Consider the following 13,449-nt stretch of genomic DNA (forward strand, 5'->3'; position numbering starts at 1 on the left):
GTCTCTCCGCCCTCCTCCCGTGGCAAAAGGCAAGCTTTCTCATCGGAGCTACCCATTCAGAGCAAATGCGCGTCTTGGGGACGCTTCAAGGCAAAGGTTGGCCATCGGGGGTGGAGTGGAGCCACGTGGATGAATGCTCGCCCATATAAACATTGATCAACCTTGTCTTGTTGTCAGATGGTCGCAAAGTTCCAGGGCTGAACGAGACCGGTGGGCTTATCTAGGGTGATTTGGTGTGTCTTCCGTAGCATATGGATTGAGCGAGGCAAGAGGGTGACGAGTAAAACGGCGAAGTAGGCCACCTATTGGATCAGGCGTCCTGTCCAAGAGCTGTTTTCCCGTACGGTTAGAACTCTAGGACAAGCCGGTGATGACCCGGGCTGGAGGGAGGGATGTTTGTACGTTGGACGTGCATTACAGGGCAAGGGAATCATCCTGGAGCTTGTCCCGCCCTGGCTGATCATCGTGGTTGTGGTTAGCTCCGTTGTCCCTTGTTGATATGCAAGACGAGGAAGACGAGGAAGACGAGGACCAAGAGGACCCAGCGGGACGTCGCTTAACGTGGGGCTCAAAGCATATTATGGAATCCACATTGTCTCTTTCTATTGGCCCCTGCACTGGTCGGTGGGGGAAATGCGGCCATTCGGCCCTATCACAACACCTCGAATTAAAGGTGGCGGTCAGGCCAAAGCAGTCCGTAGCAATTTCTCCTGTTACCCAGTATAGACAAGTATCCAGCGAGTGCCCCGAGTGCTTCTGTGTGTACGTAGGTGCCAGGTATGCTTCCTATTCGATCTCGGCCTCTCGCTGTGAAGCTTGCGGGCGGCCACAGCAGTTTTTGCACTATCAGCATGTTTCATACACCGCCACAGTCTATGTTTACCAAAGTGGGAGAGGGACATCCTCCCGCTTTCAAAAAAAAAAAAGGGACATTTGCAGCCGACTAAAATATGCGAGTGTGCCTGGCATAATCACAGGGATTCCAGTCCAAACCGCAGGGATTCCCACGCCTGATCTCGACGCCGGTTTGACAACACGATATGCAGAACCCTGTGGTGCGTGTGGGTGGCAGATTTGGGTGTTCAGGTCATCAAATGGTGATTGCGAGGAGTTGTTGACTCTAAGCCATAGAATGTAAGAGTGGTGATATCATGACTTTTCCCTAGAAACCCTGCTCACCACCACAATTCCTGTCTGTCAGACCCTGGGGAGAACGCCGAGACGCTCATGCCCATGCTGGTCTAGGTCCTCCAGTGAACTACTTTCCTAAATGAGTCAGCCAGTCGCTTAGGATAAGTCAGCACATTACCGAGTGCCTTAAATACGACTCCCTTTGTATACTCTTGTACAGAACGAAACATTGTCACGTGGTAGCAATGGTGAAGATACTGTGAGAAGAAATTTCGTCTGCGATAAACCAACTAAATTGATTGAGAGATTGTTCGCGACTGTGTTGGCAGCGTAAATATTGAGCAGCTTTGTGTTTGAGCTGATTTGGTCAACAAGACCCCTCTTTAACTGGACTCCTTCTCTAAACACAAAAACAACAAGTCAACATATGCAGGACTAAAAGCCAGTGAGACATGGGAGAGTACGGTGGCTGCCCACCTTGTTCCGACACTCCAGGCCTATGGTGGTGCCCAAGAGGGAACTGAGGCTGAGATTTCAAACGCTCCAGCTTATAGGACACGAGTGGTGCTAAGGTTTGAATTCAAGAGTACCATTAGATAGAGTTGGGATGTTTGCAGAGCTGGGGCCATGTCTAACTTTCAGCGAGACCCAATGGCTGCCTTACATGGAGTCGAAACCCGTCCCTTTAAAGATACTTTGCCTCGAACAGGTTGCAGGTTTGCGTCCAAAGGGAACGGACAAGTGATTCGGCGGTGGAAAGTGACGGGTTGGCACGGAAAGACAACGCCAGGGATGATTGCGTCGTCAAATGTCTCTCAGACTTCCGTTAGCTAAGTGACCAGCATCGAAAGCCCTGCTTCGGTGACGATCCATCACCTGTGAGAATCATCGAACAAACGCCCTGCCCAATGTTAGGCATAGAGGCCGCTAGTCAAACGCGCTCGAGGCACCCACAAGGAGTAACTATCTTGGCTGATGGAGGGTTTCTTACCTTCGTTCGGAATAGAGACCAGACTCGCTCAAGGATCATAGCCAGGAAATACGCCTGTTGCAGCAGCTAATCCGTGACCTAGTCACCAAACTAACTGGAGCCATCAGGACGAACAAGTCTTGTGAACACGCGGCTCAAATCTTGTTGGACGGTCAAAATCAGTGTGCAAGCGGCCTTGGAGTGCAGCAGCATTGCATTGTCGTCTACAGGCCGACGAGTCTCCATGCAGGTTTCATCTCCACGGTCCTGGACACCAGTTCGTCTCTCAGTCCATGTTTGCACTCGTATTTGATTGACCATCGAAGCCGCTGGGGGCCCATACCCCCTATTGCATTGCCTATTGGTGCCAGCCGTTAGGCATCATAAGAGACGTCAGGGGGTGGCAATATTGTTGTCGCTCTCTCGATTCATTTGCTTCAGGGTCCAGGCGTTAGGCAAAAACAGCAAAGAGGTAACCGACGGTGATTGGTACTGGTACGTTGTTAGACTGGATGAAAAGTCTATGATTTGCAGGATGTTCTGTGAAATCTTGATGCCCACAGATCAAACAACACAACACGCAGCGAGCAGCGGGTATGGTGGTGTCTTGGGCAAGTGACAAGTCTGCGCATCAGTAACTGTCCCTACTCAATGGTAGCTTTGCATTGGCTTTGCGTAACGAGCAGCCAATACTCCGGCCATTTCCATTGAGCGGTCTTGTTAACAGTCGCACCGTGGGATTGCAAATTCGAAGTTGATTCCTCAGAGACTGACCCTTTTGCTGGTTGGCTCCCGACTATTTCGGCGTATCGAGACTAGAGGTACACTTTGATCGATCAAACCGCACACGCTTAGGACCGATGATTCCTTCGGGAAAACCCACGACAACACTATCATTTGCAATCAGGCAACGTTCGAGGCCCCCAGAAGAGTAGAATGAGTTCCCTCGATTGTATTGTGGAAAGTGAAAGTTAACCTCGAAGTTGAATTAGTAATGCAGACTCGGGGCTGGGCAATTTGGCACAGCCTCCTTAGAGCCAAGGAATATGTTCTTGCACTACCACGGGATTCATAATCATAGCCAGCACACGAATGTGCCATCGCCGAATAGGGCCAGAGGTCTCTTGTGATTCTGTCGTCGATGTTCTGATACATGGCCGAGGACAGTTAAACATTGCAGGCGCATGGCCGCGTTCGTTGCTGCCTGTTAATTCGGATCTTCAAGGTCCCGAACAATGTTTTTTTGCCACGCTGAGCCTCTAGAGAGAGAGAGATTCAGCCCCCAGAGCAACTAGTCACGGCGTCTACGGCCGAACTCTTCGAGATTCTGCATAGACACATAGCGAGCTAGGTATCTAGATATTGTCGGAACAGCTTCTCTCTGTGATCTAAAGGCATTCTGCAACATCACGTCGTCATCTGAAGAATGTCGCTTTCAGCCGCATACTAGTAATACACAAGCGAACACCAAACGTTCCCAGGCGAAGTTGGTGGCCAGAAACACACTTCACCTGGCTGTCCCCCGAAAGCCGCAGGGGGTTGCGAAGAACGCGCTGACAGAAGGGCCAATCAATCCATGTCCAAGTCGGTTTCTTCTCCCTCCCCGTCCCCATCGGCATGTGAGTCGTCATCGTCCATATCCTCGTCACTTCGCTCAGCAAGCAGATCTTGGGTGATTTCATCATTGAGATCCCTCCCTCTAGCTCGTGTAGACTGCGCGGACCTCACCACTTCAGGGACGGACTGGCGTGGCGGAGACTCACGCGCACGTCGCTTCTTGCGTGTCCCATTTGTGAGTGGTTGAGAGGGAGCTGCAGTGAGATTGTCTTCGGCGGCCTGGTGGCGTTGGAGTCGGGCATGGTATACCGCCAGATCACGGTCTCCACCCCAGACTTCCAGGCGCCTCCCTGTCTTCCTCAGTACCTTGGTCCATGTTTCCACTTCTTCACCGTAATCGTCGGGTTCGTAGCCAACAGGAACAGGTCCAGCTTCGGTATCAACACTCTCGCCATGCCATCTGTGGCCAAGAAGACCGGCAAAGCCAGTTCCTCCTGTCTCTTCTTCCTCTTCGCTGTCATACGTCGGAGGGAGCGAGCTGACTCGTCTAGCTGCCTTTAGCAGCCACCTGCACCCTTCCCTCAACTGCCGTGCTTCTTTGAGGGCCTGCCTACGACGTCTCCGGAGCGACCATTCGACTCGACGCTGTCTATGCTCCTCTAGTTCGCGCTGATACCCTGTCCTGGGCTTGGCCTTGGTACCTGTACCACCGGCTGCCGGCTCATGTCGGGCCCCTAGCACGTCAATCTCGTTCTTGCCTCGGTGTGCGCCAAACTGACCGATGACTGGATGATTACCACTACCGGGCTGCAGGGGTTGAGGGGTCCCTCGGTACCGATCCGTTGTGTCTGGAGTCCCAGCATTGCGACCGGATTTGAGCAAGCTCCTGGGCCCATCGCTCTGTCTACCACCCCCTCGGCTTCGTGTCGGGGTGTTCTTCCCCCTGACACGCTTGTATCGTCCGCGGCCAGGGTGCGGGTCAACTGCTTCCCAATCGTCATCCAGGCTATCCGCTTGACCCCCAAGGGCGCTACTCATAACGTGTCCATGGTGACCAAGAGATTCAGGCACTGGGGAACGTCCTACACCGGGACTTGCCCGTGAATCTGCGTCAGAGATAAGGGAGTCCTCGTCCCCGTATGCGGCGCTCCTCTTGAGACGTTTCAGGGCTTTATGATCCGGATTTCCAGGGTCAGCCATAACCAACGGTGGTTCATTGGCGTTCTCCAACATGATCCTCCGCCTTTCTTGGGTCATTTTCTCTGCAAAGGCAATCTCTTCTGGCGGGTCGACATTCTCAGCATCACCCTCTGCTTCTGTGATGGTAGTCAATTTGGGAACCAGTTGTGGTATTGTGTCGGGATCGTCGGGATCTTCATCTTCTCTATACTCTCCAGGACCGTACGGATTCCGCAGGGCGTCTTCCTTTGTGAAGTTTGACTCGAGATACCACCACATGAGCCACAAAAACGCTCTGGCCCTGGTCCCGGATGAGATGGTTGGTCGCATGGCAAGATCAAAGAAATCGACTTTATCAGTGAAGTGCATCTCGCTGATCTTGGGCGCAAACTGGGAGAGTACGAATATCAAATTGACCGGATTCGTTCTTGGAACTGGTTTAGCCTTGATTGCGGCTAGTGTCCGAGGTTCATCGGTGTCTTCGCTTGCGCCCTTGAGGATGCTCTTCAGCCTTGGGGCATCTTGCAGTGATTTGTAGTCTCTTTGGCTTTTGTACGCTTGCAGAGAAGGGATGGAATGGTAGGTTCTTAGCTGCGCTCTCATCTCCGGGAAAAAGTTCAATGTCGTATTCATGCGGCCGACGTTGACAAGAAGACATATCATGGCCATATTGTGGGCAGCCTGTCGATCGACCTGAAGCCTGTCCTTGAGAATCTTGCTTGTCTTGGAACTCCTTGCCATGCAGTCAACGTATATGTCCGAGAAGAAGCAGCCGGTTTTGCCATCACTGATTCGCGTGAACACTGGCTTCGTGTCCTCAATCACGATGCGCAAGAATTCGTACTGGATTTCCTTACGCCATAGAGGTGTGCCATCGGGCTTCTTGATGTGTCTAACCTTGCTCCCAGAGTAAACGGAGCCAACAGTGCCATTAGCCTGTCTTCTCGTGCCGACCGCGGTTCCTATTGTTCTAGGCTCTGACTCGGGAGTGGCCTCTGACTTTTTGGTTCGTGAAAGAGACGCCGAGATGACGCTGCCCTCATCCTCAGTGCCTTCGTGAGGTTGTTCATGTATCCAAATTGCACCTTTTCGCGGTCTTGCTTTTCTTGCCGATACGGTCTTTCGGGGTGCTCGACGACCGCTCGTAGGGGTTGGGCCAGCAGACGGCTCTTCTGCGGTTTCAACTTGCTCTTGTTCAAGTTCTGCCGGGTCCGGTTTCGTGTCTTCCATCTGATCGTCGATGGTGTCGCCTTCTGAAGGTGCCGCAGACGCTTCGCGCGAGGTCATTTTGTCGTCGAAACCAATGCAGCCGATCAAGTTAGGGCGATCAAAAAGGACTGATCACCGTGGTGAGTACACTGCAGTTGAAAAATGAAATTGGTTGATAGTCAAGAAGACACGCAGCATGCTACAACGCTCTGCCCGCGACTCCACCAAATAGACGAGGGATCACGGTTGCACGTGATGATATATTCTTGGCGGCTTGGCGGCCTTGTGCTTAGCTGGAGACCGGAGCCCCAAGACTTTTTCATACCTTCAAGGTTGTCCAACTTTGTCCACTTCAATTTGGTCATGGACTCCTTACACCTTTCAGACCATGTTAAGAAATAGCTCTGGTTCAATCCCATAGCTGGTAATTTATTCCCCTGCACTGATTCTCACATATTTCGGCCCCACGCATTTCTGCGAGATGAATTTCTCTTCTATCACCGGCTCACCCTCCTTCTAAACTCGACAAACCCCTTACTCTCACTTCAAGTCCGGTCAGTATGGAGACTATTGCTCGTCTCGCATGGCACTGGAACCGGAAATGAAGACCCCAAAGAAGGCCATAACACTGGCAAAAACGCTAAAAGGCAGAGGCAAACCCCGACATCTGACCAATGACAGCATGCCAAACTAGCATTGTCACAGGAAGGGCGTAACATTGCGAAAGCAGATCCGACTGGAAGAACATATACTGCCGCGAAAGCACTCCAATAGCTCATAAATCTGTCTCCTAATGTTCGGAATCTCTTTTTCTCGGTGCTAGAATCCTGCTACGATGCGCTCCCTTCTTGCGCTGCCAGATCCACGAGACTACGATGTTGATTTCCTAGCAGGGTTTGTGACTGTGAGGCCCACGGAGCTACCGGGATGCTATACACCCTGGTGCAAACTAATCTCTGATCTACCACATCTGCTCGAGTCTAAGACCCTCCAGACGCAGGTGGACAATCTCGAGATCCTCACCACGGACCATCTCACGACTCCCGAACACTGGCAGCGTGCATACGTTGTCCTTGGGTTTTTGACCCAAGCCTACCTCTGGCAAGAGAAGAGCAACCCCTCAGAAGTCATTCCCGCGAGTCTCGGAGAGCCCTTCCTTGAAGTCTGTGACCATCTTGGGACGAAACCTGTTTTGAGTTATGCGGGGCTCTGCCTGTGGAACTGGGTACAAAGAGGTCAAGATATCCGCTTGCAATCGTTGCAGGCTCTAGCCGATTTTCAGGACATCAAGTCATTTGCTTCTTTCACAAGCACGCGGGACGAAGATGCCTTCTATCTGGTGCCTGTAATGGTCGAGGCCCAGGGCGGCAAGCTGATCAAGTTGATGCTTGATACAATAGCTGCAGATCAAAAGGGCGAGTCACCAGATCTGGTGCCAATATTGGATATTTGCGCGGCGACACTTACGACCATGGGGCAAACCCTTGCGGTCTTGCACCAGAATTGTGATCCAATGTTCTTCTTCCAACAGATTCGCCCAATGCTTGGAGGCAGCGTGGGTGCGGAAGAGAAGGGACTACCAAACGGCGTGGCCTTCAAACGAAGCAACGGATCTCGGGTCGTCGTCAAGTGCGTTGGGGGCAATGCAGGACAGAGCTCTCTCTTTCAATTTCTCGATCACATGTTTGGCATTCGCCATGAATCCAAAATGTTAATTGAGATGAGGGCCTATATGCCAAAGAAACACCGGGATTTTCTCGAAGCGGTTGAACTAATACCTTCGTTGCGGGACATCATAGACCGACGTTCAGGAGACAGGAAATTGCACGATGCCTTCAAAAGCGTCATCGATGCATTTCAGAAATGGAGAACGAGTCATGTCATCATCGTGTCGAGGTTTATTGTCCAGCCTGCAGCAGTTGAGGCAAAGGACAACGCTGCCTCTGAGCAAAGAGGTACAGGTGGCTCGCTCCCAATCCCGTTCTTAAAGAAATACAGGGATGAGACTGTCTTTGCGCCTCAATGTTGAATGGACCTCTTCACACCTGGTAGGTGGATGGTTGATGAAGAGAGGAGTTTTGCAGATGGCCTTCGGCTCTTCCACAGGCGATCAGTCGGCTTAATAACATCCCCGGCAGGTGTGAACATCATTTTTGTGAATCATTCGTCCTTATGACTCCCTCCAACTATTTTGCTAGAATGCTTGTCATCTCCCCCCGTCAAACTTGACATCAAATATCCTCCACTTCACAGCAGAGCCAACTAGTCCTTTTTCGGACAAATATGTAAAATACGGAGTTAAGCTCTGTTAGCGAGACCACCGGAGTGCCTGATTCGCTCTCTTGTATTTTGTTGACGGAGATGAAGCAATGGAGTTAAGTGCCACATACATGTACAGCACTACATGGTTTTTTTTTTGTCTCCAGAAGACGATCTACGAAAGATCGATCAAGCAGAACCCAGCACCAAGTCTATCCAAAACCACGCCCTCTGCCTCGCCACCCTCGATACGGGGACGCCGTGGGTCGGGCCTCTTCTAACAAGCCCAAACTGATCCAACCCCTGCGAAAAAGCAACAAGCTTGAGTCGAGTGCTATGACATATCCCAATGGTGGCTGTCACACCTGTAAAATACGACGCATCAAGGCAAGAAGCCTCTCGTCATTGTATGGACAGCAGCTGACATTTCATATCCCAAAGTGCGACGAGACACAGCCGACATGTCAGAGATGTATTAAGTCTCGCCGAATATGCATCAAAACGACTGCTCAAAAGGCCAACTTTCTGATTCACATCGAAAATCGCTATGCCAGTGGGGAAACAAAGCGACCGCGAGGACCTCGCTCAAGCCTGACCCCAGCCCTTTACTTCGACCTGCAAACTCGAGCTGTCATTTATTATCTGAACTATCATTTACGAATGCCATCGGACGTGCAGTGCCTTCCAGGAAGCGTTGCAGACAGCATTGTCGAATGGGTCTCAGGAACGACAATTCCAATGATTGATTTGGCCATCTCGTCCATGGCTCTCGCTGTCTTTTCGCGGACGCAGCAACATCCAGTGGCGGCAATGGAAGCATGCGCAAGGTATGATGAATTACTACGGCACGCGCAGATCACGATGCCCACTGTGGTCGAAACAAATATCGATGCCGCCTTGCTTGCCGTCTTCCTCATGAGTCGCTACGAAGACTCGGCATATAACGCAGAAGAATCCCAGTCGAATGTTGCATTCAACAGTTTTACGCATCATGACGGTGCAACTTCGATTTTGAAAATCTGGAGACACCGCCATCCAAGAGACATGCAGCCGGCAACTGATATCGTTAAGCATTCTCGGCGAGGCATCATCCGTTCTGCTATTCTACGATACCTTGCAGTGCCATCATGGCTCGAGGACGGTCGACTTTTTGGCGAGCGTGGGCAAGACCTTGAATACGATCGCATCCTGGTGCGAGTTGCGAATCTTCGTAATCAACTCATGGCCGTTCAACAGAATAATTCTCACCTGGAAACTATCGGTCATGAGCTGTTCCAAAGGGCCCAGAAACTGAACAGCGAAGCAGCAGGCTTAGACAAAGCATTGCAGGAATGGGCAATTCAGATCCCAAGTGCCTGTCATCCACGACGGCATCCGGTGCGGACAGATGCATCTTTGCCTGCGGGCCACCTCTTCTCCTCCGTCATCTACAGTTACCCGGGTATTGGCTACGCTGCTCTGTGGCTCAATTACTCTGCTACAAGGATGCTGCTCAATCGAGCATGGTTGAGGATCCTTGAGCTTATTCAGCCATTATCAGATGAGTCTACCTGGAACCAGCAAATGGAACAGTGTCGCACGCGCATCATGGTTACGGCTGATGACCTGTCCTCAAGTATACCATTTGTTCTTGAAAGATTCAAGGTCACAAATGCGGGTGAACATCAAACGGCGACCGTCTTCGGTACAAACGAAGAGATCAGGCCGTACGTAGCAAGTTTAGCTGCATGGCCCCTAAGTGTGGCTTCAGGGATTGGGAGCCTCCATGTGGAGCGGAAACAGTGGTTCAGGACGCAGTTGGCATTGATCGGAAGGATCCTCGGATCTGGAGTTCTGGCATGTGTTGGCGCTGCAGGCTTGCTTGATCTCTAACCCCTTCTTCTCCCTGCATCCAGCACCCATCTCGACTTTCAAGTTCGTGTACAACATGGTGTAAAGTAAGGCTGGGCTTGAGGTTGGGGGCTGGAGGCCCGCGGGGTTCGGTGATCAATGGACCGATCCCGGTCTACGAGGGAGAAGCTCAAAGCTCCCTAATGCACCTCTGAAGGACCACTAGGACGTGTTCCTCACCGTCTCTTCAATTTTCATTCCCTGGCCTTTCTGTTCCACGCATTCTCCTGAAGTCAGCAAAATGGTCAATTGGATCCTCGGTGACAAGTTTTACGAGCGGTACCCGCATTTGGACGGCGTCAAAGCTCTGTGGGAAACGAAATGGAAGTTTCCCTGCTCCTTGGGGGTGTACCCTTTCCACGACGGCAAGCTCGAAGACTTTCAACCCATCTTCGAGAGCCTGATCAGGGATAACGTGAATGATGCCTACACAGACAAATACACCGAGTATTTTATGCCGACCGCCGAAAAACTCACCGATGCAGCCATGTCAACCCAAGCCTCGGACCGCGCGAAAGCTGCCGCTCTGTTCAAGCGCGCTGCGTGTGTATATCGAATATCTCGATTTCCTTCACTCGAGGCTGGCTCTGGATTGAAGAGAAAGGCGTTTGAGCTTCAAAAACAAGTATACTTAAGAGGTGCCGAATTGTGGGACGCTCCCATGAAAGAGGTCAAGATCCCACATACGGCTGCTGAAGGTGACGATGGCAAGGAAATACCGCTATATGTGAGGCTACCGCGACGAGCGAATAGTGAGAAGAAGTGCCCGGTAGTGCTCTTGATCACAGGTTTGGATGGACACCGACCAGACAACACCGAGGTAAGGCAACCAGCAACACCAGGCCACCTCCCAGACTGACCATCACAGCGGACTGATGAGTTTCTTGCCCGTGGTTGGGGTTGCGTGATCACCGAAATCCCAGGAACAGCTGATTGCCCTGCAGCGCGTCGTGACCCAAAGTCTCATGAACGATTGTTCACGGCGATCCTTGACTGGATGGACAAGCAACCGTACTTCAACATGCAAAAATGCATGGCTTGGGGCCTTTCGGCTGGAGGGTACTGTGCCATTCGGCTAGCACACACTCACCACTCGAGGCTTGCTGGCGTCGTTGCTCAAGGCGCCGGCTGCCATCTGTTCCTGAGTCGAGAATGGCTTGAACACGTCGACGACCATGAATATCCCTTCATCCTCAGCAAAGCGTATGTCGCAAAGTACGGATACAAGGACTGGGAAGAGATGAAGGAGAAGGCTCAAAAGGACTTCAGTCTTGTTGAAAACGGCATTGTCAATGGACCCTGCTGCAGACTGCTCCTGATCAACGGCACACACGATGGACTCGTTCCTATCGAGGACAATATCCTTCTCATGAATTACGGCCGCCCAAAAGAAGCTCGATTCTATGATAAAATGCTGCACATGGGCTACCCACCCGCAAATGAGAGCATCTGGCCCTGGATGGAATCCATCATGGCGTCCGGGTCATGAATCCCGCGCCCAGATGTGAAGCAGCCGGTTGCAGCAGTATACCAATACATCGCGGGATTTCTAGAAGACGGATCCGGCACATCAGACTCGTATTCCGAACCCCCTCAGCGTACATGATCAATACCCTTGCGAATAAATCAGTTCCCAGCCTCTCGGAATGAATACCTTGCTGTCCTTAATATGCTTCACTGTCCAGGGTGTGTCGTTGGCGGCATCAGCCTCCTTCCCTATGAATCCTCGCAAATCATCCATTTCGTGGATGGCCAGATACTTCGGAGGCTCGCCTTCAGTGATAGGCAGCTTTGGCCCAATTACATATCTGGACGATCGACGATAACCAGGTAATTTGTGCAGCATATCGAGATGTTCTTCGCGATACCATTTGTCAAAGTCGGCTTCATCCACCGGGTCCATCTCGACGGTCAGGCAAAATGGGGGGGCGGCTGAAAAGGCATCAGCAACGCTTAATCTTTTCCAGATGATACGTCGTTGGCCATGGCCCCAGATACTCACATTCCCCTTTTCCATCAGGATCATAGTCTTGGATCAACTTATAATTCCTTGCGTTGAAATCCCCAACCTCGGATGTCGCCTTGTTGTCAGGCCACATAACGCTAGAGTGCCGCACGTCATTCAAATACTCTTTGGAACTCAGCGGCTCTTCGAAGTCGCTTTGGTATATAACCAAGTACTTGCGTGGACGCCTCTCTTTTGGTTCAAGAGAGAAGTCGAAGTTTTCGCGATACATGGCGGCGCGCACGGTGGCCTTGCTGTTCACTAAGTCCGGGACCTGGCATCGATGAGCTCGACATCTCTGGGAACGGATGGTGAGGATACGAACGTGTTCTTCGATATACCATTTCTCCCACAAATCATCGTCAATCCCAGAATCGGGCAAGGGTCGCGAATTGACCCATAGAAGATATTGTTGAGGCATCCTCTGCTGCGTCTCTCGGAGGTTATACCGGCCAGTTGCGCGAACGAATTCAGCTAGGAAGTTACTTGGATGAGACGTTTGATTATGGCGGCCAAAATCTTTAACCTTCCATACCCATTGTTGCACCCTCCAACTTATACATCTCTTTGGTTTCACAGGGTTTCGTACCCCGCACTACAGCCCAGCGGCATCAAGATACCATCCGAGGCTATCACCGGCCAGCTCACCGGGAGCAAAAATGGCGCTGTCTGACAAAGCGTGTATCCTCGGCCACCGCATGGTCTTCGCGATCAAGGGGCAGGTGGCCTTCATTGCAATGGAGGCTATCTTGTCTTTGGCAACAGTGGTCCTGTGTCTAGATCGTACCGGATAACTTTATTAGCACGATGGCCCCTTGGTTGGTATCGAACCCATTCTACTAGGGTATGTACCACGTGTTTTTGGCAGTCAGACTGACGTTATTCTTTCGACTCGAGTTGCCAGCTGGGTGGTGGGGCTTGAGGTTCGCACTTTGCTCTGGCAAAGGTATCCTGCCCCTCGAACACGGGCATGTTTTTGGTGATGGCAAAATTGTCGGCTTATTCGTGGACAACCACTGAACGAGGGGTCCATGCATTCTATGGCTGAAGGCTGTGAAAGTACCAAAACGCGACCTTGACCCAGACGGGTAGGCCACACAACCGTTGATCATCGTTGACTGATGCCCCTGGGTTGTAGCACAGCAGGGGGACGTTATGACTGACAGAGCAAGATAACCCTACTCATTGAGCCCATTCTTTCGAGACAGTCTCACACTTTTTAGATGATCACCAAGTCTTATCACCAATA

The 13,449-nt window shown here is 51.5% G+C and overlaps 5 protein-coding genes across 5 annotated transcripts; 3 read left to right on the plus strand and 2 right to left on the minus strand.

Moving 5' to 3' along the window:
- Positions 1-3,670: 3,670 nt before the first annotated feature.
- Z519_04510 (uncharacterized protein) lies at positions 3,671-6,124 on the minus strand (the record flags this gene model as incomplete). Its single annotated transcript, XM_016762256.1, has 1 exon — positions 3,671-6,124. One exon carries the CDS (start codon positions 6,122-6,124, stop codon positions 3,671-3,673), a length of 2,454 nt encoding a protein of 817 aa, XP_016621203.1.
- Positions 6,125-6,881: 757 nt separating this feature from the next.
- Z519_04511 (uncharacterized protein) lies at positions 6,882-8,075 on the plus strand (the record flags this gene model as incomplete). Its single annotated transcript, XM_016762257.1, has 1 exon — positions 6,882-8,075. One exon carries the CDS (start codon positions 6,882-6,884, stop codon positions 8,073-8,075), a length of 1,194 nt encoding a protein of 397 aa, XP_016621204.1.
- Positions 8,076-8,641: 566 nt separating this feature from the next.
- Z519_04512 (uncharacterized protein) lies at positions 8,642-10,177 on the plus strand (the record flags this gene model as incomplete). Its single annotated transcript, XM_016762258.1, has 1 exon — positions 8,642-10,177. The coding sequence occupies one exon, from the start codon at positions 8,642-8,644 to the stop codon at positions 10,175-10,177; it is 1,536 nt and encodes a 511-aa protein (XP_016621205.1).
- Positions 10,178-10,436: 259 nt separating this feature from the next.
- On the plus strand, positions 10,437-11,684 carry Z519_04513 (uncharacterized protein; the record flags this gene model as incomplete). The annotated part of the gene is made up of 2 exons (XM_016762259.1): positions 10,437-11,015; positions 11,064-11,684. The coding sequence occupies 2 exons, from the start codon at positions 10,437-10,439 to the stop codon at positions 11,682-11,684; spliced, it is 1,200 nt and encodes a 399-aa protein (XP_016621206.1).
- Positions 11,685-11,801: 117 nt separating this feature from the next.
- Z519_04514 (uncharacterized protein) lies at positions 11,802-12,621 on the minus strand (the record flags this gene model as incomplete). Its single annotated transcript, XM_016762260.1, has 2 exons — positions 11,802-12,127; positions 12,198-12,621. 2 exons carry the CDS (start codon positions 12,619-12,621, stop codon positions 11,802-11,804), a joined length of 750 nt encoding a protein of 249 aa, XP_016621207.1.
- Between the last annotated feature and the right edge of the window lie 828 nt (positions 12,622-13,449).

Source organism: Cladophialophora bantiana (assembly GCF_000835475.1).
Source record: "Cladophialophora bantiana CBS 173.52 unplaced genomic scaffold supercont1.6, whole genome shotgun sequence".
Taxonomy (NCBI): domain Eukaryota; kingdom Fungi; phylum Ascomycota; class Eurotiomycetes; order Chaetothyriales; family Herpotrichiellaceae; genus Cladophialophora; species Cladophialophora bantiana.